The sequence below is a fragment of the Agelaius phoeniceus genome, assembly GCF_051311805.1.
Source record: "Agelaius phoeniceus isolate bAgePho1 chromosome W unlocalized genomic scaffold, bAgePho1.hap1 SUPER_W_unloc_1, whole genome shotgun sequence".
Taxonomy (NCBI): Eukaryota; Metazoa; Chordata; class Aves; order Passeriformes; family Icteridae; genus Agelaius; species Agelaius phoeniceus.
Window position 1 is genome coordinate 6,982,655 of NW_027509866.1, and position 26,532 is coordinate 7,009,186.

Genomic DNA, 26,532 nt, shown 5'->3' on the forward strand with positions numbered 1-26,532 from the left:
GTGTCCCTGGGCTCATGAACATTCAGAACACCTGAACAAGCCAAGCCTCTGGGAATCATTTGATTTAAGTTTCCAAATCTTCTGTGGTTAATTTGACAGATTTCAGTAGTGTATTCAAAGTGAATGTATTTTATTTACAACAACAGTAAGAAAAAAAAAAAAAAAAGATTTTTTAGGTGCTGTTTAGGGTTTTTTTTTCCTGTTAATACATTGAAATGTGCAATCTCCAATTGACACTGAATCCAAGTAACTCCTCAAGCAGTTAAATAGATATGAAAATCGATCAGACTCTGTCCCTACCCGCACCCCACCATTTCCCCCATCCAAGCCCTGGCACTCAGAGCAGCCTTGTGCAAATCTCAGCTCCCTCCAGCCCAGGCTGCACCTGCAGCTTTCAGCTCCTTGGCTCCAACTCCCACCTGCTTTCCTTGCAGAAGGAGCTGCCCGAGACACAGAGGGATGTTCATTTCTTGTCAGCCAACAAAGCCAAGGGGAGGCACAGCTCCATCAAATGCCAAAGTCATTCTTCTCCCTGGCTGTGCCCTGCTCCTGATCCCCACAGCCTGTCCTGTTTCCTTCATCCCTGCATTGCCAGGCACTCTCTGGGACAAGGGAGCTCTGCTCTGGCTATGGAGGGAGGTGCAAGTGCCACCACTGGAGTGGGAACCACAGCTCATCAGGTTTGTGTCCTTTGGGGGTCGGGAACTGGTGAGACTCAGGGGCACAGAAAGTTTCTCTTCATGGCCAACAGACCATGGTTGAACAGGAATTTAATAACAATCTCGCTCTTCCCTGAGCCATGTGCAACATCCCAGCAGTGAGTCCACCATCCACAAGGGATTTCCATCCTAAAAGTATTTTTAGACAAGCATGGTTCTGTGATAGATATAAACACAATCAACTTCTTGTATCAGGATGCTCATCCTGGAGTTGGGGCAAAACAGCTCCAACAATTCCTGATTTGCAAAGCTGTCAGTGGTGGATGGAGAAGGGAGGTCAGGCTGCTTTTGGTGTTGAGGAAATGCTGAAACCAGCCTGGCCTGAAACCATCTCCTCCTGTCCTGGCTGATCTCCCCTCTTTCCCCTTCCACCCATTGGCTTTTGTCTCCCACCAGGCCCCCGGTGAAGAGCCTGGCTCTGTGTTCTCCATCCCCTCCTCGCTGGCACTGCCAGGCTGGGATGAGGAGCCCCTCGGCCTTCCCTGCTCTGGGCTGGACAAGCCCAGCTCCCTCAGCCTCTGCTCACAGCCCAATGGCTGCAGCCCCACCTTGGAGGCCCTTCCCAGACCCTGCTCCAGCTGCCAGACATCTTTCCTGCCCTGGGCAACCCAACCCAGGCCACAGTGACCTGGATAATCCCTGTGCTTGATGTCCTGGTCACACAGCCCTGGCCCCTTGTCCCCATGTCAGGCTCTGGGGTGGATCCTGTGGAACATCCTTTGGTGGAGGCTGTGGCTCCAGGTGGGCCGGGGGGATCCCGGGGGACAGGGACCCTGCTGGGCATGGACAGCATTGGACTTGTTGGGAGAAACTGTGAGGGGGAGCTGGGGCAGAGTGACCAACCCAGTGACCTGACACAGCCCTGCTGGGATGGCACACAGCCCCTCTGGGATGTCACAGCCTGCTCTGTGATGTCACACAGCCCCTCTGGGATGTCACAGCCTGCTCTGTGAGCTCACAGCCCCTTCTCTAATGTCACACAGCTGGTTTCTGATGACACAGCCTGCTCTGTGATGTCACAGAGGCAGTCTATGATGTCATAGATCTCGATGACCTCACATTTCCCACTCTGTGATGTCATATCCCACTCTGTGACCTCATGTTACCAGATGATCAATTGCCTACACCAGGTGAGCTCACACCTGGAGCTTGTTCTCCACATCCCCAGGCACACAAGGCCCATTGTGTGAGAAGGGGAACTGGAAGTTCAGCAGCCTCAGGATCCTGCCAGCTCAGCCAGGCCCACTGGAACATTGGGGTCCACGACCACCAGGGACCACCAGAGAGACCCCCAGGACAGAAGAACACAGGGGTAAAGGGGAGGGGAAATATGCTAATGATTTTGGGGAAATGAATATCATATGCATGTTAAGTCCAGGACAATCAATGAATATGTGAGCAAAATACAGAAAATAAACAGAAACTTCCCTGTACTCAGCCTGCAGGGCTTTGGGAGGAGCTCTCCCCCATGCATCCAGCTGAATAAAGAATGCTGCTTCTTAATGCTACACTGGTGTATAGGAGTTTTCATTTTACCGAATTTTTGGTAACACTCCCACTGCCAAGGAAAGCTCTGTCTGCTGCTGTTCACAGACAGAGAAGGGCTGGGGGCAGATGTGGGGCTCAGAGGCTGCCTGGGGCACAGTGACCATGAAATCATCAAGTTTTCAATGTTCTGTGAAAGAAGGAGGGGCAGCAACAAAACTTCTGCACTGGAATTAGGAAGGGCAGACTTTGGCCTGTTTAGGATGCAGATTTGGGGAGTACCGAACCAGGTACTGACTGTTTTAAAGAGAAAGAGCCCTTTAAACAAAGGGGTCCAGGAAGGATGGACACATTTCAACAAAGTAATCTTAAGGGGGAAGAGCAGCCTGTCCCAGTGTGGCAAACGATGAGCTGGTGAAGAAAAGGACTGGCCTGGCTGCCCATGGAGATTTTGTGGGAACTCAGGAAAGAAAAGGATGCATGAACTTTTGACAGAAGGTCAGGCAACTTAGGAAGTGTTTAAGGATGTTGTTAGGTTATGCAGAAAGAAAAGTTGAGATGTGAAAGCTCAATTAGACCTTAACCTGGCCACTTCTGTGAAAAACAATAGAAAATATTTCTATAAATAAATTAATATCAAATGATAAGGTAAGAAGAACCTCTACTCTTTTTTGAGTGCAGTGGGGAATACAGTAACTAAAGATAAGGAAAAGGCTAAGCTACTTTACACTTGTTTGCCTCATTTTTCAATATTAGGGCAGGTTGTCCTCAGGACAAGTATTCTCCTGAGCTGGTAGATGGGCACAGGGAGCAGAACAGCCCCCTGGAATCCAGGAGGAAGCAGTTGCTGACCTGCTGAGCCACTCAGATGCTCACAGGTGTATGGGATCAGATGGGATCCATCCTAGGGGGATGAGGGAGCTGTGGATGAGCTCCCCAAGCTGCTCTCCATCATTTACCATCAGTCCTGGCTCAGCAGGGAGGGCCCAGAGCACTGGAGGTGCCAGTGTGAGCCCATCCCCAGGAAGGGCTGGAAGGAGGAGCTGGGGAATTCCAGGCCTGTCAGCCTGACCTGGGTGCCCGGCAAGGTTATGGAACAGATCACCTTGAGTGCCATCACAGGGCACCCACAGGATGGCCCAGGGATCAGAGCCAGCCAGCGTGGATTTCAATAACTGCACTGATGGTCTGGATGAGGGGATTGAGTCCATCATCATCAGCAAATTTGCAGATGACACCAAACTGGGTGTGAGTGGGGATCTGCTGGAGGGTAGGAGGGCTCTGCACAGGGCCCTGGATGGGTTGGATCCAGGGCCCAAATCCAACAAGGAGAGGTTTAACAAGTCCCAGTGCCAGATCCTGCACTTTGGCCACAACAACCCCTGCAGCTCTACAGGCTGGGGAGAGAGTGGCTGGAGAGCAGCCAGGCAGAAAGGGACCTGCAGGGACTGATGGACAGCAGGCTGGACATGAGGCAGCAGTGTGCCCAGGTGGCCAAGAAGGCCAATGGCTCCTGGCCTGGATCAGGAATGGTGTGGCCAGCAGGAGCAGGGCAGGGATCCTTCCCCTGTGCTGGGCACTGCTTGGGCAGCACCTCGAGTGCTGTTTGCAGTTCTGAGCCCCCCAATCAAGGAAGGACATGGAGGGGCTGGAGCGTGTCCAGAGAAGGGCAACAAGGATAGGGAGGGATCTGGAACACAAGTCCTGTGAGGAGTGGCTGAGGGAGCTGGGGCTGTTTGTACTGGAGAAGAGGAGGCTCAGGGGAGACAAGGCAGTGTCAGGGCACAGGCTGGACTTGATGATCTCCAAGGTATTTTCCAGCCTTGCTGATTCTGGGATTCTCTGAAACCACCCTAGGAACAGTTGCAGGATGAGCCCTGGGCCTCCTCTTCAGCAGCTCCAGCAGCCCAGGTCCCTCAGCTTCTCCTGGCAGCCCCAAAGCCCATCCTGTCAGTCCTGCAGAGCCTCTGCAGCTCCTCCTCACTGCCCAGAACAGGGAGCCCCAGAGGCAGACACAGCAGCCCAGATGTGCCCCCCTGGCCTGGGGTGCCTCTGGCAAGGGAGCAGCAGCAGGCACTGCAGGAGCTGCAGACAATTCCTGCAGCACTTGTAGGATGATCCTGCTGCCCAAGGGACGTTCCCAAGGGGCCAAGCCAGGAACTGCAATGGGGAGTGGGGCCAGAGAGGAAAGGGCAAACAGAGATGGGCTGTTTGCAGGGCAGGGAACAGGGCCTGGCAAGAGGAAGAAATTTTGTTCAAGAAAAGAGTAAAGAAAGCAAAGGTGAAGCCAAGGAAATGCTCAGGGCAGTTTGGGGGTGGCTGCCAGGCAGCCCTGGCTCTGAGCAAAGCGTCTGCAGTGGCACAGGAAAGTCCCAGCTGATGGGAACAAACTTTCTGGCTGAGTGCAGAGGCCAGGACAAAGCTGAGTGGTTTCCCTGGTGTCCCCCAGGCCTTGCTGGCCCCAGGGGCTGATGGCATTTGTGCTCCCTCAGGTTCCTCTCCCCATGCCCACATCCTGGGGCTGCCCATAGGGGTTTTCTGTGCTGAGCATTGGCCTGGCCGTGTTCTTGAGAGAGCCTGGGCAAGGAGCCTGGAGCCCCCAGGGCCTGGCCTGAGGCGTCAGCGCTGCCCCAGCAGTGCCCATGGCCTGTCCCTGCTGCAGCCCCGGCACTGCCACCCCCAGGGCTGTGCCCGGCCCCGAGAGCACTCAGGCCCTGCAGCAACACCAGGGCCACCAGGGCAGCGGGGCAGGGCCACGGCAGCAGCACTGGCAACACCAAGTGCTGCTGCTGCTGCTGCTGCTGGGCACAGCTGCTGGGCCAGCACTGATCTGCCCCAGCTCTGCACACAGACATTGCTGCTGCAGCTCCAGAGAAGGCAATAAAAGGACATCTCTGCAGAAAACTCTGCTGGGAAAGATCCTTTAGCTCCTTTAAAGCCACCAAGAGTGCAGCCCTTCATTGACACAGTCTGTGGGCACAGGGAAGGTGGAGAGAAACAAAATGAGAAATTGCACAAGTAATGACATTTATTTGTGGACAATATGAAAAAAAGTAAAACAAAGAAAAGCAACCCCTAAAATAAAAACTACAAGAAGTATCAAAGATGACTTTTATTCCAAGTGATTTGCAGAAATTGGCCAGCAGATTAATGTTTCCAAAAGCATCCAGTCATCAGTCTCCTCCCTGCAGCCTTGAGCTCCTGGTTCCTCAGGCTGTAGATGAGGGGGTTCAGGACTGGAGGCACCACTGAGTACAGAACTGACAGGGCCAGATCCAGGGATGGGGAGGACATGGAGGGGGGCTTCAGATAGGCAAATGTGCCTGTGGTGACAAACAGGGAGACCACAGCCAGGTGAGGGAGGCAGGTGGAAAAGGCTTTGTGCCGTCCCTGCTCAGAGGGGATCCTCAGCACAGCCCTGAAGATCTGCACATAGGAGAAAACAATGAACACGAAACAAGACAATGAAAAACTGGCAGTAACCACAAGTAGCCAAAGTTCTGCAAGGTGAGATTTGGAGCAGGAAAGCTTGAGGATCTGTGGAATTTCACAGAAGAACTGGCCCAGGGCATTGCCATGGCACAGGGGCAGAGAAAATGTATTGGCTGTGTGCAGCAGTGAATAGAGAAAGGCACTGGCCCAGGCAGCTGCTGCCATGTGGGCACAAGCTCTGCTGCCCAGGAGGGTCCCGTAGTGCCGGGGTTTGCAGATGGACACGTAGCGGTCGTAGCACATGATGGTCAGGAGGGAATACTCTGATCCAAGGAAGAACAGAAAGAAAAATACTTGGGCAGCACATGCAGTGTAGGAGATGTTGCTGGTGTCCCAGAGGGAATTGTGCATGGCTTTGGGGACAGTGGTGCAGATGGAGCCCAGGTCAGCGAGGGCCAGGTTGAGCAGGAAGAAGAACATGGGCGTGTGCAGGTGGTGGCCGCAGGCTACAGCGCTGATGATGAGGCCGTTGGCCAGGAGGGCAGCCAGGGAGATGCCCAGCAAGAGGCAGAAGTGCAGGAGCTGCAGCTGCCGCGTGTCTGCCAATGCCAGCAGCAGGAAGTGCCTGATGGAGCTGCTGTTGGACATTTGCTCTGGCTGGCCTTGGGGAGCTGTTCATGGAGAAAAGTCAGTGACAGGTTAGGAGGAACTTTTTCCAGCAAAAAGAGAGACTTTTCCCAGCAAAAACAAAGCCTTTTCCCATAGACCCTTCTTGTATAACCCTCTGACACCCTTTTGAATTTCCAGACGATTTTCCTTCAGCTTCAAGGGAGGATCCCTGGCTGGTGCTGTCTGAGTGGGACATCAGGTTCAGGGCAGCTACACACAGGGTTTTTATTATTCAGCCCTGCTGTGCCGATGTGGGAGGAGGACAGGGACCTGTCCTCATGTTCCACTTTGAAACCTTGTTAATACAAACGGCCCTGTGAGCATGTGCACCCCCACTGCCAGAGAGCAGGAATGGTAAAATCTGTTTAAATCTTCTAGAGATTTTACAGCTCCTCTTCCCCCTCTCTTGATGACTATATTCAGATGTCAGAAACTCTCAGCATTTCTGCTGCCCTCAGGGAGAACAGAGTGAGTTCTCTGAGGCAAGGTGGTGAGTGGAGAGTGAGGGGAGGAGGTCTGTCTCCCAGTCCTGTTCCAGGATTCTCTGGGCTTTCAACATTCTCAGACAGAGGATGATCACCCTCCCATGTTTCCCATTAAAACCATCCTGACACTGCTGAGAGCAGATGGATCCCCCACAGTCCACCAAATGTCCATTCCTTTCTCAAGGTCTCAGCCCCACATTTGTACCCAGGGACACACAGGGCTCATTTCACCAACCCAGCAGCATTTTCCCATCCTAGAACTTCTGTGCCTCACCCTCGGGCTTTCAGATAACACAGAGATATTGCAGGACAGGTTTGCACCCTGGATTGGAACTCCCAGCTTGGACTGAAATCTCAGGGAGACTTCCAAGTGTCCTTCTGATGGCATTGGATTGAGGGAGATGCAGCTCCTTCCCTGGCTGCCCTGACAGCATTGCCCAGAGCCGGGCCCTGGGGACAGCGTCACCCTGAGCCAGCTGTGCCCCTGCCAGAGCCCCCAGGGCCGGGCAGCTGCTCCCAGCCCTGTGCTCTGCAGAGGGAACTGGGCCCGGGGCTGCAGAGCTGCCCCACGGCTCTGCTGCAGCTCTGCCTGCACAGGAGGGGCTGCACGCCTTGGAGCCCCGGCCCTGAGGGCAGAGGCTTGGCTGGGGCACAGGAGGGAGGGGGCTTGTTCAGAGGGAGGGGCTGCACTGCAGGGGCTCCTGTGGGCATCTCTAAACTCTCCCTGCCTCAGCATTGCTGGGGTTTGTTTTCTCTCATTGCCTGATCTTCTCTCTGCTTCCTGCAGATTTCCCTCCTGCAGGTGTTTCCCTGTGCCTGATCTCTCCCTGCCAGCACCCACAGCCCCCAAATCTCTGTGCACTCTCCTTGGCCCTACAGAACCCTGCCTGTTTGCAGGGCACTGGCTGGGGGCAGGTTCTGTTTGCAGCTTGGAGAAAGGACAGCTCAGAGTGAGCCTGATGGCTCCAGCAAAGGTGATGCTGCTGCTGTCCATGGGCAGAGTGGCTGAAAGCAAATTAGGGATCTCCTGTGAGCCTATTGATCACAAAAAGTAACAGTTTGATCTCTCAGGCATTGACAAAAAAATAATTCATAATTCATACTATCATTAATATTTAACCCTCCCGTGCCGACATTCTCCACAAGTAGGAAACTGAATACAAAGTCTTAGGAAATATCCTATTTTCTATCAAAATCCTTGCCTTGGAAATATTCTATGACTGACCAGAACCCCTCAGCATGTCAGATCTTCAAGAGCATTTCACCTCCCCTGCACCAGAAATACCCAGAGTTGTACTCACAGGCTCTGCAGGCATTGGGATGTTGCAGCTTGAGGAGATGGCTCCAGGAGCTGCAGCTGCATTGTCCTGCAGCCAGAGGTTCCTGTGCCAAGGGCTGGCAGTGATTGTGCCCCAGGCACTTCTCAGCCCCTTCCCAGCCCTGACTGATTGAAGCTCTCTGTGCCTCTGGGCTGTGCCCGGGCTGGCTGCAGGCAGTGCCCCAGCCCTGCTGGGCTGGCACAAGAGCTGCTCATCTAGAGAAATGTGCTTTTGAAGCTCTTCTTGGCAAGCAGGAGCTGCCTCTGTGCCAGGAGCCCAGCCCAGCTCAGCAGCACAGACACAGCACAAGGACTTTAATCAGCCTCTGGGGCTTTGTGCTCAGGCCCTGAACATCAGTCCCTGAGAGGCAGCTGAAGAAACCTCTGCAGAACTCCAAGGCAGAATCCAACTCCAAAGTTTCTTGGACTTTTAATGGGTCCCAGTGAGGGACACGACTGAGCAAGTGTCCCCAGGCCCCAGGCAGAGCAGAGAACTGCAGGCAGTGTTGACAGGTGGGGACAAAGAGAAGCCAAGTCTTGGTGCCCTGGGGCACAGCAGGGTCTGTGCCAGCAAGGGCTGGGAGGAGACACCTTGTCCTGAGGCCCTGGGGCCTCCTGGCCCAGCCCCAGCCAGGCTGGGCACTGTCAGCCCCTTGTGCTGCCCTCAGCATCCCCCCCTAGCCCACATCCCAGTGGCCTCAAGGATCTGCTGCAAGGAGTCCCTGGGGAGCCTTGCTCAGCAATGGCCCTGGGGGCTCCTTCATGCTCCCTGCAGGGACTGCAGCTTTTTCAAAGGACTTTGGCTTTGGCTTTTGCCTTGGAGTCTCTGAGAGCTTTGTGCAATCATGGCCTCCAATTATCTGCTGTAATTAGTCCCTGGAGAGGCTTTGTCAGGAACAACACTCAGTGGGGCTCATTAATACTACAGGTTACTTCAGTTATTTGAAGGTACTTGGTGTTTCCCTTTTGATACAAATTCTGTGAGAGGTTTGTGCAATCATGGCCCCAATTATCTGCTTTAATGAGTCCCTGGAGAGCTTTGCATTGGCACTCAGTGGTGCTCAGTAATGCTTTGAGCTTCTCAAAATTTTTAAGGGAGTTTGGAATTTCCTTTCCACATTGAGACTCTGAGAGGTTTTTGGTCAATCCTGGTCTCCAGTTCTCTCCTCCAAGGAGTCCCGGAGGAGCCTGGGTTGGGGATGAACCTCGGTGGGACCCATTCAAGCTCTGAGACACTTTAGGGTTTTCTTCTGACTTTGACTCCTGGAAAGGTTTGTGCAATCTCCTCTCAGGCCCTGAGGTTCCAGGGCTCAGCTCCAAATGCACCACAGGGCTCATCAGGATGCAGCAAGTCCTGACAAACCATGGCTCTGCCTTGATTTCTCTCTGCTCTAATGCAGTTTATCAGGAACGTATCTGGAGTGATTTTGGTTTGCTAATTTGAGATTTCTCACCCAATGCATCTATTAGTGCAGTGGGATCAGTGTTGGCTAATTACCATTGCCCTCACTGGAATATATTTACTCATTTCCTGCTGTGAGAAAGGATTAGGAGAAAGGGAAAGTAGGCTCAAAATTTTAAAGGGGTATATAGAAAAGTTTATTACCAGTAAAAAGAAGAAAGAGTAATAAGAATCTGAACACTTCTCCTCTCCCTACAACCTTTTCTTTCTTACTGACAATGCAAGGAGACAAAACCTGAAAGTTTCAGTCAGTTTACACCATCTAGAACAGTCTTTCTTCAGTTCACTTAGGGAGAGGAGTCTCTCTTTCATGCTATGGAGACTTCTCCATAAGAAAAAAGTTCTCTTGTGGCTCTCAATTCCCACGAATAGCAGCTGCCCAGAAAATCTGCAAGTGTGAAGTCCCTCCCATTTTTCATAGCTTTTCCCACAGCTGTTTTCATGGGCCATGTCAACTTATGGGGTATGAGTTTAAAGATGAGCCGTTCAAGAGCAAAGATTCTCTTCATCTATTTCTGAAATCATCTTCATCTCTGACAACAGAGATCTTCTTCTTCTCTCCCTGAGGGCACAGGATCTCACCACTCTTCTCTCTTTCTCTGTTTAAACTTCTCATGGGATCACAGCTACTTCAACATTTGCCTACTTTAGCATGGAGGTTTTTGCTGAACAGGTCATCTCCCCATATTTTCAATTAGTTATAGGGAAAAAGAGAGTCTGATATATTAATTACATCCTTCCCCATAGCTTTACAAGAGGATTTCAGCCCCAAGATCAAGGCATCTCCTCATCCCTCCCATCTGGGACTCAACTTCCTCTTCAGTGACCTCGGTGTCTTCATGTTGCTCCTCTGTGTGCCTGCACTTTGTCCTTTTCTCTCACTGGAGGGAGGATGGAAGCACTGAAAGAGTTCATATCTCACCCGGGGCCTGCAGATGGTTCCGTGCCCCCGGCCGGGCTCGGTGCTTGCGGCCGGAGCTGTTTTAGGATGGAGGTTTCTGCAGCGGCTGCGCTGGGGCTGTGTCAGGATGGGCTGCGCTGGGGCAGGGCCAGGATCTCAGCAGCCAGGCCAGAGCACAGCAGCAGCACGGCCGGGGGCCGATGGCTTCTCCTGCCCCTGCCCGGGGCTTGCAGCTGAAGCCCAAGGGTGGCAGAATCTTGGCCGAGCCGGCCCGGGGCTGCTCCTGGGGCCCGGCGGATCCTGGCTGGGCCCGGGCTGGCGGCGGGGCAGGGCTCAGCAGGGCCCAGATGTTCCCAACTGCAGCCATGGCCCGGCCCGGCCTCGGCCCCGCGGCCTCCCCTGCCCTGCCCGGCAGCCGATGGGGCCTGGCGGGGTCCCTGGGAAGGGGCCCGGCCCCACGGCAGGAGCCGCCCGGCCCGGCCTGGCTGAGACGGGGCCGGGTCAGCCTTGTTACCTCTGTGCCAGCCAGAAGGGAAAGAGACCCTCCCAGGCTTTCTCATCTTTAACATGTGTCTTCACAGAGGCATGTACAGTTTCCTTAGTGGTTTAACAGATTGTCAATTCTCAAAGCTAATTACTGATTGGTTTTTTGTCAGACATGGAAGAAAACTGCTAGCAACTTCTTTTAGGACATCAATTCTGTGATGCAAAACCACCACAACTGCACAGAGCACAGAGCTCCTTTTTCCATATGTAGTGCTCATGTGCCCGAGGTTTCAAAATACCTCCCTGGGAGATCTCTGGGCCCTATCCAAGATGTTTTCAAATGAAAACATTCAGCTCAAGGTCTAAGAAAATCACGAGAGGACAGGGCCAGCCTGACCTGTCTGTCCTGGCTACTTTTGTCTGAGATCAGTCCTTGGATATACAGGATTGAGAGGCCAAATTCTAATTTTGGCCATGGTCGCTGGACCTGAAAGCCGGTTCCTTTCCATAGGAAGGAAGGAACAGAGCCCCAGTGTTTCAGGGGCAGATGAGAAATGGCCACCAGAGGCCAAGGCCAGCCAGAGCAAGCAGGATTTTGTTCTGAGTGATATCCTTGCATATAGGAATTGTTTTAGGGAGAGTTTCAATTTTGGCAATGGGCATCTGAAAAGGGGGGCGGTTCTTTCCCATAGCAAGAAAAGCACGGAGCCCCAGTTTTCCAGGAGCTGATGAGAGGCAGCCCTTGACATCAAAACATCAGCCAGACCTGTCAGGGGACCCCTGGGAAGCCAAACCAGCCAGGCCTGTTCCATGTTCCCTCAGTTCCATGGGGCCCCACAGTGCCCCAATGGTCCCTTGCTTCCCTGAGGCCCTGAGGTGCCATAATGCCCCCTTGGTGACACCAGGCCCTGAAGGGTCCCAATGGTCTCCATGGTTCCATCAGGCCCCACGGAGCCATAATGGTCTCTGGGTTCCATGAAGCCCCGCTGGGTCACCATGGCCCCTTGGTTCCATGGGCTCCAGTGGTGCCACAATGATCCCCTTGGTTCCATGAGGTCTCCACAGTGTCCCAGTGTTCTCCATGGGAAGGGAAGAACCCAGCCCCAGTGTTGCAGGGGCTGCCACCAGAGGTCCAGGCCACCCAGGCTTGATGGTACTGGCAGATTGTGCCTGGGAGCAACCCTTGGATATCCAGAATTTTGGAGGTGGAATCCAATTTCAGACATGGACACCTGGAGGATAAGGATGCTTGTTTTCCATTGGAAAGAAAGCACGGAACACTGATTACACAGTGACATTTGGGGATCTATGGGGAGTATTGGGGATTGTTCCTGCACCTCGTGACCCAACAGGAGCTTCTCTAATAAATGTTGCCTGAAGCTCCCACTGTGGTCATGACAGGAACCCATGTGAGTGTCTGGGCCATCCCGGCTCTTTGGCAGCCTGGGGACTCCTGGGATGTCACCATGGAATGGCTGTGACTGTCTCTGACCCCAGGGCTCTTTACCATCCCAGAAAGCCCTGGGAGGCATCCATGGAGCCCCTGTCTCTGTGTGTGACATTCCAGCTCTGGAACAGCCTGGAGACTCTTGGAAAGATCCCATGGAGCCCTTCTGAGGGCCTGTGAAAAATCTGACCCTTAGCAGGCAACCATCACCAGCCCCCTGTTGCTATGGTCAGTTTCCATGGCAACCATCACCAGCCCCCTGTTGCTATGCTCAGTCCCTTGGCAGCTCCATGGAGACCCCATGCCAGGGGTGGTTGCCATGGACACCAGCTCAGGCCTGCAGCCAGAGCCCGTTGCCATGGCAACCATTGGCAGCCCCATCCCCAGGCTGATGGGATCCCAGAAGCACAGAATTGGCTGAGCTGGGAGGGACCCATCAGGATCCTCCAGTCCAACTGCTGGCCCTGCACAGGACACCCCAACAATGCCAGCCTGGGCCTGGCAGCGCTGGCCAAACGCTGCTGCAGCTCAGAGAGCCCTGGAGCTGGGAGCCTTCCCTGGGGAGCCTGGCCAGGGCCCCAGCAGCCTCTGGCCAAAAACCTTTTCCTGACATCCAAGCTGAGCCTGCCCCGACTCAGCTGCAGCCGCTCCCTCCACTCCTGTCCCTGGGCACCAGAGGGAAGAGGTTCCCACAGCCCCAGCCAGGGACCCGCTCCCAAGGCTGCTGCCATGGCCACCAGGGCTGCCACCAGCTGGGATGCTCGGTTTCCACGGGCTAGGCTTCAGCAATGGGATTCCCCAATTTCCTGCTCCTGCTAAAACCGTGCTGCCCTCGCTGCCCTCCCGCCTCCCATGGAAAGCACAAAAGGCAAAGATCCCGGACTGGGATAAGAACAATTTAATGGGAACAGCAACGGGATAAGGAACAAACAGGAACAGAAACAATATTGATAACAGAAGGGATCAATAAAACTGTTTACAGAGAAAACTACAACACAACTCACAGGGTCTGCCTGGCTACAATATTTCTTGCCTGGAAAGGACACCCTTCTCCTCAGGGAGAGAGAGAGAGTCCCTTTCCTGTCCCTGGCAATGATCTGAGGTGGGACTGAATGTAATGACAGGGCCATGGCCAGACGCTCATGTTTTTCAATGCCACATCAGGTCATTGGCAAAGGGCAGGAAAAGGTACAGGTGTCTTCCCAGCATGGATCACAGGGAACATGGATCACCAGGGCTCTTTCCAATCTGGCTTCTCCCATGGGGGATGAAGCTGGAGTGGTGCATGAAGCTGTTCCTGCAATCAAGGCACTTGCAGGGCTTCATTTACTGGTGGCTCCGTTGGTGTCTTGTCAAATGAGAGCTTCTGGTGAAGCTCTTCCCACACTGGGGACACTCGTAGGGCCTCTGCCTCTCCCCAGTGTGGATGCGCTGGTGCCTGATGAGGGTGGAATTGTGCTTGAAGCTCTTCCCGCAGTCAGGGCAGTAGAAGGGCCTCTCATCCGTGTGAATCCGCTCATGCAGGTGGAGATTTGAGCTGGTCCGAAACCTCTTCCCACACGTGCGGCACTCGTAGGGTCTCTCCCCAGTGTGGATGAGCTGGTGCCTGATGAGGTGGTACTTGCGCTTGAAGCCCTTCCCGCAATCAGGGCAGTGGAAGGGCCTTTCCTCTGTGTGAATCTGCCAGTGCCTGGCGAGATCAGGGCTGGTGTGAAACCTCTTCTGGCACTCAGGACACTCGTAGGGCCTCTCCCCAGTGTGGATGCACTGGTGGGTCAAAAGGGTGGAGCTGCAGCTGAAGCCCTTCCCACACTCCCCACACTCGTAGGGCCATTCCCCAGTGTGGATCATCTGGTGGCTGATCAGGGTGCTGCTCTGCCTGAAGCTCTTCCCACACTCCAAGCACTTGTGGGGCTTTTTCCCATCATGAAGCTGCTCATGGGCCACCAGTTCTGAGCTCTGGCTGAAGCTCTGTCCACCTTCCTGGCTCAGGGTGGGTCTTTCCTCCTCAGAACACCCTGGGCTGGGTTTGGAGCCCCTTCTCCTGTGGGATCTCTGGGACTTGTCCTCCACGTTGGAATTCTGCACTGTGGAGCCACTCAAAATGGCCTCTTCCATGAGGTTCCGCCACAGGGATTTGCCCTCCCTGGTCTCCATCCTCAGCTTCTTCCCTGGGGGAGGAAGGCCAAGGAGAGGATGGGATTTGCCTCCGTGCCAGAGGGAAGGGGAAGGAGATCCCCCCAGTGCATCCCCAGCAGGACGGGGTTGGCAGCAGGGTTGTCCTGGAGCCGGGGGCTGTGCTGGGCTGGGAGATGGAGCAGGAGAGAGGGGGAAAGGGGCATTGACTTCCTCCTCACCTGCCTGGGGCTCCTGGGGCACCTTCTTCTTCCTCACAGCCTCCTCCTCCATCTGGCCAAGTTTAAGGGATGGAAAATCCTGTTTTGAGAAGAAAACAAGGGATAAGTACATTGAATTTTGTACTTGTTTGAAGGCAAACCTGGGGAGGGTCTAAACCAGGATTACAATTTAATAAGAAAATGAAGATCGAGGCAATGATACAGAAACACTGCCTTAAACTGACAGAGTCAGGATATAACCTGACACCCTGTTGCTGGTCAGGCTGGTGGCAGCAGTCCCATTAAATGGTGGCTGCAGTCCTGTTGGAGGGATGAACGTGATTCTGTCCAAGCAGTGATCCTGTAGAAGGGTCTGGTCTTCCTCTGAAGGTCCAGGGGTGGTTCTGGAGCTCTTGTCCTCTGGGAATCCAGTAGGCAAGCTGCTCCTGGTGTTGCAAGGCTCAGCTTATATCCAGATAGGAATGCTTGGATCCTCCCCCTGTCGGAGCATCCCACAATGGGAGGATGGAATTTTATCAGTCCTGCAGTGACACTCAATGGCCCATTCCCAGAAGATATCTCCCCTGGAGGGCGTTATCAGGGCTGAGTCATGGAAGAGATCAAGAACACTGCCCCACCTGTTTATAGCAGTTGATGAAGATGGGCATTGAAAACATGCATTTGGTTCCATCTTACACTGCAGCCTGAAACAGTGGGGGAATCCCTGCTCAGGGGGTGAACACCACCCCCCTTACCCAAACTGGCTCAGGTGTAAAACCCCCACCCCGGGAAGGCCACACACACACAGGGGACAATGTCACACTTGCCCTGCCCCAGGGCAAATGGCATCTCTCTAATATTTTCTTAAGCAGATTGCAAAATTATTTTGGCACAGTGAGTTCAGGGCACTGTTCTTCTACCCCAGTTGCCTTTGACAACAGCATGGATCCTTCCTCTGAGGAGGTTGTGGGTCCCTCTGAAGGAACTCTTGGAAACTTGGATGCAGCTTCGTCTGAGCGACCTATGGGAGAACTGATGAGGAAAATGGCTGTTGTGGGACTGGAGTGTAAAAAAAATATTTTGTTGTCCCTCCTTGAAAAGTTTGTTAAAATCACTGGAGGAAAGGGAGCAAACGTTACCAGTGACACTGACAAAGTTCATTCACCCCAAGTTGAGGAACACAAAGCTGCTAGAAGTCCCACAAGAAGCCCAGCTCAAGTAGCTAAATTCCCGAATAACTCCTGAATTCCCAGTCTTGGGTTTTTTGCCAAATGTGAGAATCATTATTCTCTTCATCCCTGTCACCTTTGTGACAGCTACACAGAGCTTCCCCTTCCTTTTGATAATATCTGTATGGGGCCAAATTTGCACTTTTCTTTTATCAGAAACTGCCAGCAACTGAGCTGGAGCTGTGCAGGGACTTATGAATCTTGGAATTGCCACAGAATTGCTTCTATTGTCAGTTTATTCATGTTTGGGATTTGTTTGTGTTTTCATCACATGTGACTTGTGGGAAAATTAAATATTCATCAAAGTGATTTATGCAGTGCTAAGTTTGATTTCTGCCAAGTTTATTTTGTCCAGTGTCCAGGGAATGCTCAAGGGGTCTCTGAGCCTCTCACACTGGGAGATGTTTGGGAGGGGTTTGGGGGGGTTGTCCCTGTCCCTGTCACCCCAGGCCATTCCCCAGGGGTGTCCCTGTCCCTCTCACCCCAGGCCATTCCCCAGGGGTGTCCCTGTCCCTGTCACCCCAGGCCATTCCCCAGGGGTCTCCATCATTCTCACCCCAGGGAATGCCTGGGGGGTCTCCCTCCCTCTCTCCCCTGTGCCAGGGGGTGCTCGGGGCAGTCTCTGTCCCTCTCAGCCCAGGGGATGCTCGGGGCTCTCTGTCCCCTGGCCCTGGGGGATGCTCGGGATGTCTCCATCCCTCTGGCCTCAGGCAATGCCTGTGCAGGGCTGGGCACCAGGGGCTCTGTGTCCCTCTCACTGCTGAGGCTGCTCGGGGCTGGGGGGGCTCTGCCACCTTCTCACCCCTGGGGAGGCCGGGGGGGTCTCTGTCCCTCTCAGCCCTGCTGGGACCCCACCCAAACATCATCAGGGGCACAGGGACAGAGACACCCCCAAAGCCCCAGAAGGGCTGAACCTGGGATTTGGTTTGGGGCTGAGGATTTAGGAAGGGGCTGGAATTGGGGCTGGGATTAGAGTTGGGGCTGAGATTTGGATTAGAGCTGGGATTGGGGTTAAGGCTAGACATGGGATTGGCTTTAGGGCTGGGGTTGGGATTGGGTCTGGGGCTAGATGAGTCTGGGACTAGGATGGGATGAAATACAGAACTGTGAGTGTGTCTAAACGTGGAGTGAGATTGAGACCAGGGTCAGGGTCAGGTTTGGGACTGAGCTCACCCAGAGCAGGACAGGAGGGGATGTCACTGTGGGAAGGTTTGGGAAAAATACTGATTTGGGGAGAAACAAGGTGTGAATGCCTTGGGTTGGGGATTCCTCCCCCACAAGTCCATCTCTAGAAGTCATCTGATGTCCATAAAAACCTTCAAAAATCAAGAGTGTATAAAAAAAGCGCCACCAGGAGTGTCCCATTTCCAGTCTCATCCCTCTGGGGTTCTGGTGGTCCCCCGTCTCTGGGCTCTTGGGGATCCCATGGGTCCTGGGGATCCCCCCTCTCCAGGGTCCTGCTAAGGGATGCAGGCGGATTTTGGGGTCCCAAGGTCCCTCTCTCCAGCCTCCCCTCAATTCAGCCACTTGGGCTTCCCCCCTCTTCCCACCACCCTGTCCTGCTTTAGGCCAAATTTGGTTGAAAACCTCCAAAAGGAATTTCCTCTGGAATGCAGATTCAGCAGCCCCACCCTCAGCCAGTTCGGGAAATGATTTCCTTGGAGAAAAGTGGAAAAAACCACTTTATTTAACAGGCAAAGCATTCACCAGCACAAAAATTGAACAATATTAAGAAATAAAACCTCCTGCTGCTGGAAAATAGGTGACAAACTCCGAAAGTCCCTCCTTGGGCTGGGGCTTGGCTCACTCAGTGTCTTATCAGTCTCTTATCACTCTCTTATCAGTCTCTTATCAGTCCCACCTGTATTGGAAATGCCGCGACCCAGGCTCAGCCCGGTGGGCCACAGGTGGGAGCTGCCGGTGGTGTTCTGGGTGTTCAGTCCAGAGCAGGTGTAAACAGCTCCAAAGAAAAAGAAAAACCACAGTCCAGGGAACTTCTCTGCCTCAGAGAGCTAAAAACTAACTAAAAGCAAAGGAGAGCTCTGTCCCGCCCTCTGTCCATCCAGGAGCCGGAATGTGGAGGAGTGAGTGCAGTGTATGAAAACAAACTGCAGCTTCTTCCTCCTCCCCTTGGCTCTCAGAACAAGCCTTAAAGGTGCAGAACTCATTTCTGGGCTAAACGGACCGATGGGGCACGAGCATCATGAAGTCACCCCAGGACGCGCCCCTGTCAGGGTCAGGGGGTCCCGTCCCCGCCTCATCTCCGGGCTGCCGGGGGTGCCCCAGCTCCGGTATCGCCCCTTCCCCTCTCCCCGCCCCGGGGGTCCCCCGTTCCACAGCCCCGGCTCTCACGGGGATCCCCAAAACCAATGTCCCGCCCCGTCGGTACCAGGCCATCCCCACGTGGACCCCCCGGGACCCTCCCGAGGGGCGATCGCGGCTCCTCTGCCCCCGAAAAAGCTCCTCTTAAGGAGCCCGGAGATATCCGGGGCTCGAGTCCGGGATCTGCCGGCTCCGAACACTCTCCAAAAAAATCCTCCCGGACAGCCCTGGCTGGAGCCGGGGCGAGCTCGGCCTCGCCCTCACCTGCGGCTCGGGCTGGGGGCGATGCTCCCGGGGCAGGGGCTGCTGCAGGCTCAGCGTGCGGGCGCTGCGAGCGCCGGGATTCTCCCGCTCCTGCTCCTCCTCTCCCTCCTCTTCCTCCCGCATTTCCTCCGCTGCCAGCCCGGACCCCCCTTTCCCACCCCTCTGCCCCGCGGCCCCGCGGCCCCGGGTGCTGGGTGGGGGAGCCCCCGATCGGCCCCAGGGCTGGGCAGGGGGCTCGGGGACCCCCCCGGAGCGGATCCGTGCCCCCGGCCCGAGCCCCAAACTCCGCTCCGGGGCCGCTGGGCTCTGCGGGTCCGCCTGGCAACCGGTGAGTCATCGGCGAGAAAAGCTCTGGTTGGCTGGAAATTGTTCAGCGCCTCCTCTGATTGGCTGGAATTGTGAAAGGCGCTGCGCCCTGCGGGTGTCCCCGGGAGCTTCGGAGTCCGGGCCGGAGCCTTTTCCTCTTTCTTTCTCCCCCTCTGAGAACTCTTTCCTATTTCTTTCTCTCTCTGAGATCTCTTCCCGATTTCTTTCTCTCCCTCTCTCCTCCCCATTTCTTGTTCAGTTCAATCCAAGTTCGAGCAGATCCACAGGTTGCGTTCCCACGCTCTCATTCGCACCTTCCCTGGGGCAGAGGCGTCTCTCCCTCGCGAAATCGTAACCCATGGGCAGGGTCCTTTCCCAGCCCAATCCTTCCAAGATTTTGTCGGGGACTCGCTTCCATTTCCTCCCTCCCTCTGCTTCCAGCGGGGAAGGTGCTGGGAAATGTCCATCAAAGCCACCTTTGCTGTGTGCTCTGGGAGCCCACAGAGCTGCTGGACCTTGTCCCCTGGCCCTGCACAGCTCCTTGGGAGGCACGGCAGGAGCAGCACCCTGGCAGCCTCGGGAATGCCCCTCTGGGATCCATGGCACACACTGCCAGGGGCTGGAATTCCAGTTCCCAGCCACGAAAAGATGTTCCTGCCCTGGAAGGAAAAGCTCTTAAGAAGGAGCCAAAAGCCAAGTGGAGCAAGATCCTACAGTGACATTTCACTGCCAGCCTTCATAACTTCACCCATGGTTGTTGTAGCTCCTGGATTGGGAATTAAATCAGGGCAGGGTCTGTGGTGGGAGATGCCCTGGGTCAAGGGAGACACTGAGAGAGAAACAGAGCAGGCAAAGAGAGGCAGGAGAGAAAGGGGGACACAAACACAATCAGCTGAGAAGGTGGCACTCTGAAAACAGACCAGAACTGACTGAAAGGAATATGAGAGAAAGAAATCATTTTGCACCTTTTATTTCCTATCAAAATACAATTTCTTCCCCTTCTCACAAACCTCCTCCCAGTGTCATTCAGCAGGGCTGTCAGAAAGTTTTTCATTCTGGGTGGATGTTCCAGGCTGCAGCCACAAGCAAACAGGGAATGGGGATTTTCCTGCTCCTGGGGAGTGACATCCTCAGCTCAGGAGAGGAGGAGGCACAAGAAGAAAAAGGGCAGCTGGGCTTCATCCTCCCACAGGAAAGAGAGGGGGGAATCTCTCATCCTGTCTGCAGCTGCTCCCACAGGGATGTGAGGGCTGATCCCCGAGCCCCAAGGGTCACAGTCAGGGCTGCCCTCAGGGAATGCTCACCTGGTATTGAGGGGCAGCGCGGGAGCACCTGGATCTTGGGGCACCCAGCTGCCCCCCATGTTTGGAGGTGCCTGAGGAGGGCTGGGACAATGCCAGGGACATCCCGCAGTGACATCCGCCCTGTCCTGCTCTGGGTGAGCTCAGTCCCAAACCTGACCCTGACCCTGGTCTCAATCTCACTCCACGTTTAGACACACTCACAGTTCTGTATTTCATCTCATCCCAGTCCCAAACTCATCTAGCCCCAGACCCAATCCCAACCCCAGCCCTAAAGCCAATCCCATGTCTAGCCTTAACCCCAATCCCAGCTCTAATCCAAATCTCAGCCCCAACTCCAAGCCCAGCTTCAATTCCAGCCCCTTCCTAAATCCTCAGCCCCAAACCAAATCCCAGGTTCAGCCCTTCTGGGGCTTTGGGGGTGTCTCTGTCCCTGTGACCCCGATGATGTTTGGGTGGGGTCCCAGCAGGGCTGAGAGGGACAGAGACCCCCCCGGCCTCGCCAGGGGTGAGAAGGTGGCAGAGCCCCCCCAGCCCCGAGCAGCCTCAGCAGTGAGAGGGACACAGAGCCCCTGGTGCCCAGCCCTGCACAGGCATTGCCTGAGGCCAGAGGGATGGAGACCCCCCGAGCATCCCCCAGGGCCAGGGGACAGAGAGCCCCGAGCATCCCCTGGGCTGAGAGGGACAGAGACAGCCCCGAGCACCCCCTGGCACAGGGGAGAGAGGGAGGGAGACCCCCCAGGCATTCCCTGGGTGAGAATGATGGAGACCCCTGGGGAATGGCCTGGGGTGACAGGGACAGGGACACCCCTGGGGAATGGCCTGGGGTGACAGGGACAGGGACACCCCTGGGGAATGGCCTGGGGTGACAGGGACAGGGACAGCCCTGGGGAATGGCCCGGGGTGACAGGGACAGGGACACCCCCGTGGAATGGCCTGGGGTGACAGGGACAGGGACAACCCCCCAAGCCCCTCCCAAGCATTCCCAGGGCATGAGGTAGAGAGACCCCTCGAGCATCTACTGAGCACTGTGTTATAAATGAGAAGCTTGACTAGCCCAATATTCAAGCAGCAATCAATTTATTAATTAATATGGTAAAGTATGAGCAATACAGCGCTGGGTACAGTGGGGGAAGTTTTCCCTCCAACTGCACACCCATAGTTGAGGCTTACAGGTATTTATAGGGGTACTCATCAGCTTTCTCAGCAGTTTCTATTCCCAGTTTTTACTCATTAGCAGTTTCTATTTCCAATTTTTACATCACAATTCTATACACTATTGTGATTTAGTTTTTCTCAGGATGTTACCCAGAAAGGAAAACCACCCCAGATGGTGGTGGTTCGGTTTCCGAAAGAAAGAAGTCTCCCAGATGGTGGGGTCCAGCTCTGCAGATGTGGGTCCACCTTTTAAATGCAAGGACTATAAATCTCATCTAATTCCATGAGCCCCTGCAATGTCAAAATGGACCTTTGGATCCATGGGGGCCCACAGTGTCACAATGGGCTCTTTTGGTTCCACAGCTTCACTATGGCCCCTCGGTTCCATGTGTCCTGCACTGTTCCATGAATCCTTAGTTCTATGGTGTCCTGTAGGGTCACAATGGTCTCCTTGGTTTCACGGTGCCACAGCTGCCATAATTTCCATGGAATCACAACTGCCCTTGGATCCCAAGAGGCCCCATCGTGTGACAACGGCCCCTTGCTTCCATGACGCCCTGCAGTGTCACAATGGTGCCCATGATTCCATCAGGCCCTGCAGTGTCACCATGGACAGTTGGTCCAATGACACTCCACAATGTCACCAAGGCCCCTTGGTTCCACAGAGCCCCACTGTGTCACTGTGGTCCCTTTGGTTCCAAGGCTCAGAAGTGCCAGAATGACCCTTTGGTTCCATCAGGCCTTGAAGGTTCAAAATGGTCTCCATGGTTTCATGAGTAACTCCTGTGTCACAAGAGACTCTTGGGTCCCTGAAGTTCTTCAGTGTCACAATGGGCCCTTGGTTCCATGAGGTTTGGTAGAGTCCCAATTGACTCCTTGGTTCCATGAAGCCCTGCTGTGTCACAATGCCCATGGTTCCATGAGTTTCCATGGTGTCACCACGGTCTCCGAGGATCCCCAGTATCACCATGGTCTCCTTGGTACCATCCAGGCCTTGTAACAAGAGGTACTGAGCCATTTTGTGCCTTAGATGAAAGGATGCAGAACTCATGGTTGTGAGGCTGTGTCACTGATAAGAAACAAAAACAACCTGAATCTGAACGCAAAATATCATCTCAAGCACCTTCAATCCCAGCCTCGACAGAGGTAGAAAATACAAACTGAGATTCCACAGTAAATCAAAAACAGGCACCGTACTTTGAATGCAGGCAAAATGCATTCAAGTGCATTCCAATGCACTCGGTATGATGGGAGGTGATGATCCCCTATTCCAAGAGTGAACCTAAGAAGGGCTGACTATTGAAGGAACCACAGAGAAGCACAATATAAGAAAAGCAGGCGGCATAGGTAATTCTGGGATAGGCAGACCAGAAAGCAAGAGCAGATGAGCCAGTGTAGTCGCCACCAAGGAGATCACATTCACATGCTGTGGGCAGCAACCCCATCAGGCCGTGTCACCATCCCCTGGCACAAGGGGGGTCACGATGGTTCATTTTACTGATCTCAGAGCGCAAAGACACACAGCAGGGGACCTTCAGTATTAACCAAAACAAATGCACCTTTCATTGAGTGCCCACGGCAGATGCAACACAAGGATTAGAAAGCAGATAAAGGATAGAGAGACAGGGAAAAGGAGGGGGGGGGATAGCTGCCAAAAGAGAGATTAAATCCTCATGGTCCGGCCAATAGATCTTGTCACATTGGGGAGAGTCTCAAAGTCTTTGGTTAACTCAGGGCTCTTTTATAATCTACCACCGGGAGGGGAGCAGGACGGCACATGGAGGGAACAGTGGAGAAGAAATCCATTGAGAACAGGTACAGACAGCCCAGTTCTGAACAGCACAAACCAGTGCCAGCAGTGAGCGGGGCCCGTTGTTTCAGGACCGGTTCCAATGGGAAACATCAGCTTCCCATGGCAGACATCCCGCTCCAGTCAGGCCAGCACCCCTGGGTTAGAATTTGAAGGGTCTCAGTCTCAGTCCTTGGGGAGGGCTTCAAGCTCCGTCCTTGACAGCAGTTGTGAGGCAGATGAGGGATCTTTGGACCGTCTCTTACAGACTGACATCCCAAAACATAATTATGCATTTCCCTTTAAAAGTAAAATTTACTGAATTATTAAAATTATAATTATTTTTCTTATTTATAAAAGAATTATTCTATATTTGTATTACCAAATTTGAATGTTTACATTAAAAATCCATACCTTTTAAGCAAGCAAAAAATGTATTGGTCATTGGTTCTAAGGAACACAATTCCCTTCATTGATTTATTTACCAGTGTCAATAAATTAATGTTGATGATTTCTACTTCTTTATGCTAATTAGTCCCATTTTAAATCTTTTTGTCATCTTTTTTATCATTTTCACAGACAGGATAAAAGGGGCCACTTTGGGGTCCAGGGAGAACTTTCTGGGGCACATTTGGGGCAGGTCTGGGTCTGGGGAGGGAAATCAGAGAAAACTTGAGGGACTGGAGGACACTTAGGGGAGCCGGGTGGGCACTTGGAGGGGCACTCAGGAATTCCGAGGGACAGTTCGGGGTCCGGGAAAGCACTTGGGGGTCCCGGGGGGTCCCTGGAAGGTCAGGGAGGGGAATTTGGGGCCCTGCGGTGTACGGAGCAGCACTTGGGGCGCTCTGACGGGGCTCTCTGGGGCGCGGGGGGTGATGGGAGTTGTAGGCGCAGCTCTATTACAGTTTAACAAGGCCGGGGAGCATCACGGGAGTTCAAAGCGCAGCTGCAATGGCTCTCGGTGGAAGCGCAGGGCATGATGGGAGATGAAGTCCCGACTAGAAAAGCTCTGGACGTGCGCCGCGGAGCATGATGGGAGCCGTAGTCCCGGAAGTGGCTCGAACGCTTTGTTTAGGGGTCTGGGAAGGCACTTGGGGGACATTTCTGCGTCCGAGCCGCGACTTGAAATCCTCGTGGTAACGTAAACGGTTCGGGAGAACTTGCGGGGATCTCAGGGAGCTCTACGCAGGCTCTTTAGGGTGCGGGGTACAGCAGGAGCTTTCGGCGAAGAACTGTTCTGAGGGGCTCGGGGCCGCGTGGGATGAGAGGAGATGAATTCCCAGAAGTGGCTGTACCGGGCATCTGTGGGGTTGGGAGCACTGGGGGGTCCGGGGACGCTTCTAGGGGGTCCTGAATGGGCGCTGAGGGTGCACTGAGGGATCCTGGGGGGTCTGAGGGACACTTAAGGGATAGAGGGGGTGCGGATACCGGGGTTCTGTGGAGCGCGGGGCATGACGGGCGTTGTAGTCCCGGCTCCAATGGGGCTCAATCGGCCCGCGGGGCATGACGGGAGTGTAGGCAAAAAGGAAAGATGGCGCCCAGCCGAGGACCGCCTTCGAGGCCCCTTTCCAGGCGCTGATTGGCTGCGGGTGGTGATGGGCGGAAGCCTCGGCAAATGGGATGCGGTGGAGGCGGGAACAGCCCATTCAACCTCTCCAGTCCCTCCCAGTACAGCGCAGTTCATCCCCAGTACTACCCCAGTACAACCCCAGTGCCCCTCCAATCCCTCCCAGGAAAGCCCAGTAAAACCCCAGTTCCTCCCCAGTCCCTCCCAGTACAGCCCAATCCCTCCCAACTCCCAATACACCTGACTGTACATTCCCAGTCCCTTCCAGTTCCTACTCAATGTCATCCACAGGATGCCCCAGTCACTCCCAGTATGTCCCAGTGTCTCCCACAGCGCTCCCAGTGTTCCCCAGTATGTCCCAGTCCCCCCCAGTGTTTCCAAGGACAGTTTAATTTCTCTCGGTGCCTGTGGCAGCCAAACCCAGCAGTGGGGTCAGTGCAGTGCCCATGGCCACAGCCCCTTGCAGTGGCCCAGTGCAGCTTGGGCTGATGATCCACCCTCACAGCTGGCCCAGGGCAGCTCTGCAGTGGCTTTGGTGGCACCTGGGGCTGGCACACACCTGAGCAGTGTGTCTGTTTGCAGTGGGGAAACTCAGGAGTTTGAGATTGCTGCAAAAAGCACAAAAAGGGAAAACCCCTCTTAGGCTGGGTGCAGCCAGCTCTCCAAGCACAGCAGCTCCCAGGGCAGTGAGGACAGACAGGATGGGGCTGGGCAATGTGGAGCAAGGCTGTCCACGCTGGGTCAGAGCTCCAGGCACAGCTTCTGTGAGCAGGCCAGGGCTGCTGAGGAGAGACCCTGGGTCAATATCAATCACAGAATGCTGCAATCACCTCTGCTCTAAAGAGAAATTTAATAAAAGACACCCTTTAAAATAGGAATGTGTATTTCTTACAAGTTCTTTGAAATCTTTTTCCATAACTGGACTAGGAAAACTTTAATGATCCTCTCAGGGCTTTGGTGTTGTTTACATCAGACTCAGTGCCTGAGAGTGTCTTAAAAAAAAATTGTCAAAAACTCCAAGTCGGTTTCAAACTCCAAATTTTCTTGAAGTTTTAATGGATCCCACTGAGGAACTTGACTGGGAAAATGTCCCCAGGTTCCAGGTAGAGCAGAACACGGGAGGCAGTGATGACCGGTGGGGACAAGCAAGGCAAAGGTGTCTCTGATAGTGGAGCCCTGGAAAATGTTACAAATAGTCTTTGAAAATATTGGGCTTTGTGTTTTCTCAGATCACTGCACCTGCGTAAGCAGTATGATAAAAGATATAATTGTTAGATGTGGTGATTGTTTAGTAATTAAATATAATTATTATATAACCATAAGAAGAATCATGAGAAACTATGTTGGAAATTTAAAGGGGGCTATGTTTAGGTGAAATCTGTGTATACAATAGAAAAATATAAGTTTAATAAGTAACATGAAAGTTATGTAATGATAGAGTATAAAACACGTTCACCTCGAATGTATAGTCGGAATCAGATTTGGGTGGAAACTACCCCGATTCCCAGAGCTCTTGAATAAAAAGCACAGCATATAATCGCTGATGTGATTATGTGTTTGTGAATGCGAACATCTCTGGTGCTGAGCAAACCTGGGTGTGTTTCAGGAATGCAAAGGGCCAAGGCCTGAGCCCCAGCCCCTGGCCAGGCAGATCCTGTCCCTCCCTCCTTGCTCAGGGCTCTTCCCGGGATGGGCACTGGGATGTGGGGATGTGCAATGCCAAGGGCAGGAGCATGGGGCAGCCCCTGCCAGGCTGCTGAGCAGGGACAAGGAGGCAATGAGGCCCCAGGCCTGCAAGGGTCAATTGTCCCCTCGTGGCCTCAGGCCCAGGGCCAGCAGCCATGGCCAAAATGCTG

At 53.9% G+C, this 26,532-nt stretch overlaps 1 protein-coding gene and 1 long non-coding RNA gene across 2 annotated transcripts in view; both read right to left on the reverse strand.

Annotated features, from left to right (window-relative positions):
- The window catches only part of LOC143692471 (uncharacterized), a 314,059-nt gene that overhangs the window by 247,213 nt on the left and 40,314 nt on the right, over positions 1 to 26,532 (reverse strand). The window contains 1 exon segment of the mRNA XM_077172703.1: positions 14,122 to 14,373. Coding sequence (XP_077028818.1) covers positions 14,122 to 14,373 — 252 coding nt within the window.
- Positions 21,226 to 24,412, reverse strand: LOC143692530 (uncharacterized). Its single transcript, XR_013180322.1, has 2 exons — positions 23,524 to 24,412; positions 21,226 to 23,409 (listed from the first exon to the last, which is right to left on the reverse strand). It is a non-coding gene; the product is annotated as an uncharacterized LOC143692530 (long non-coding RNA).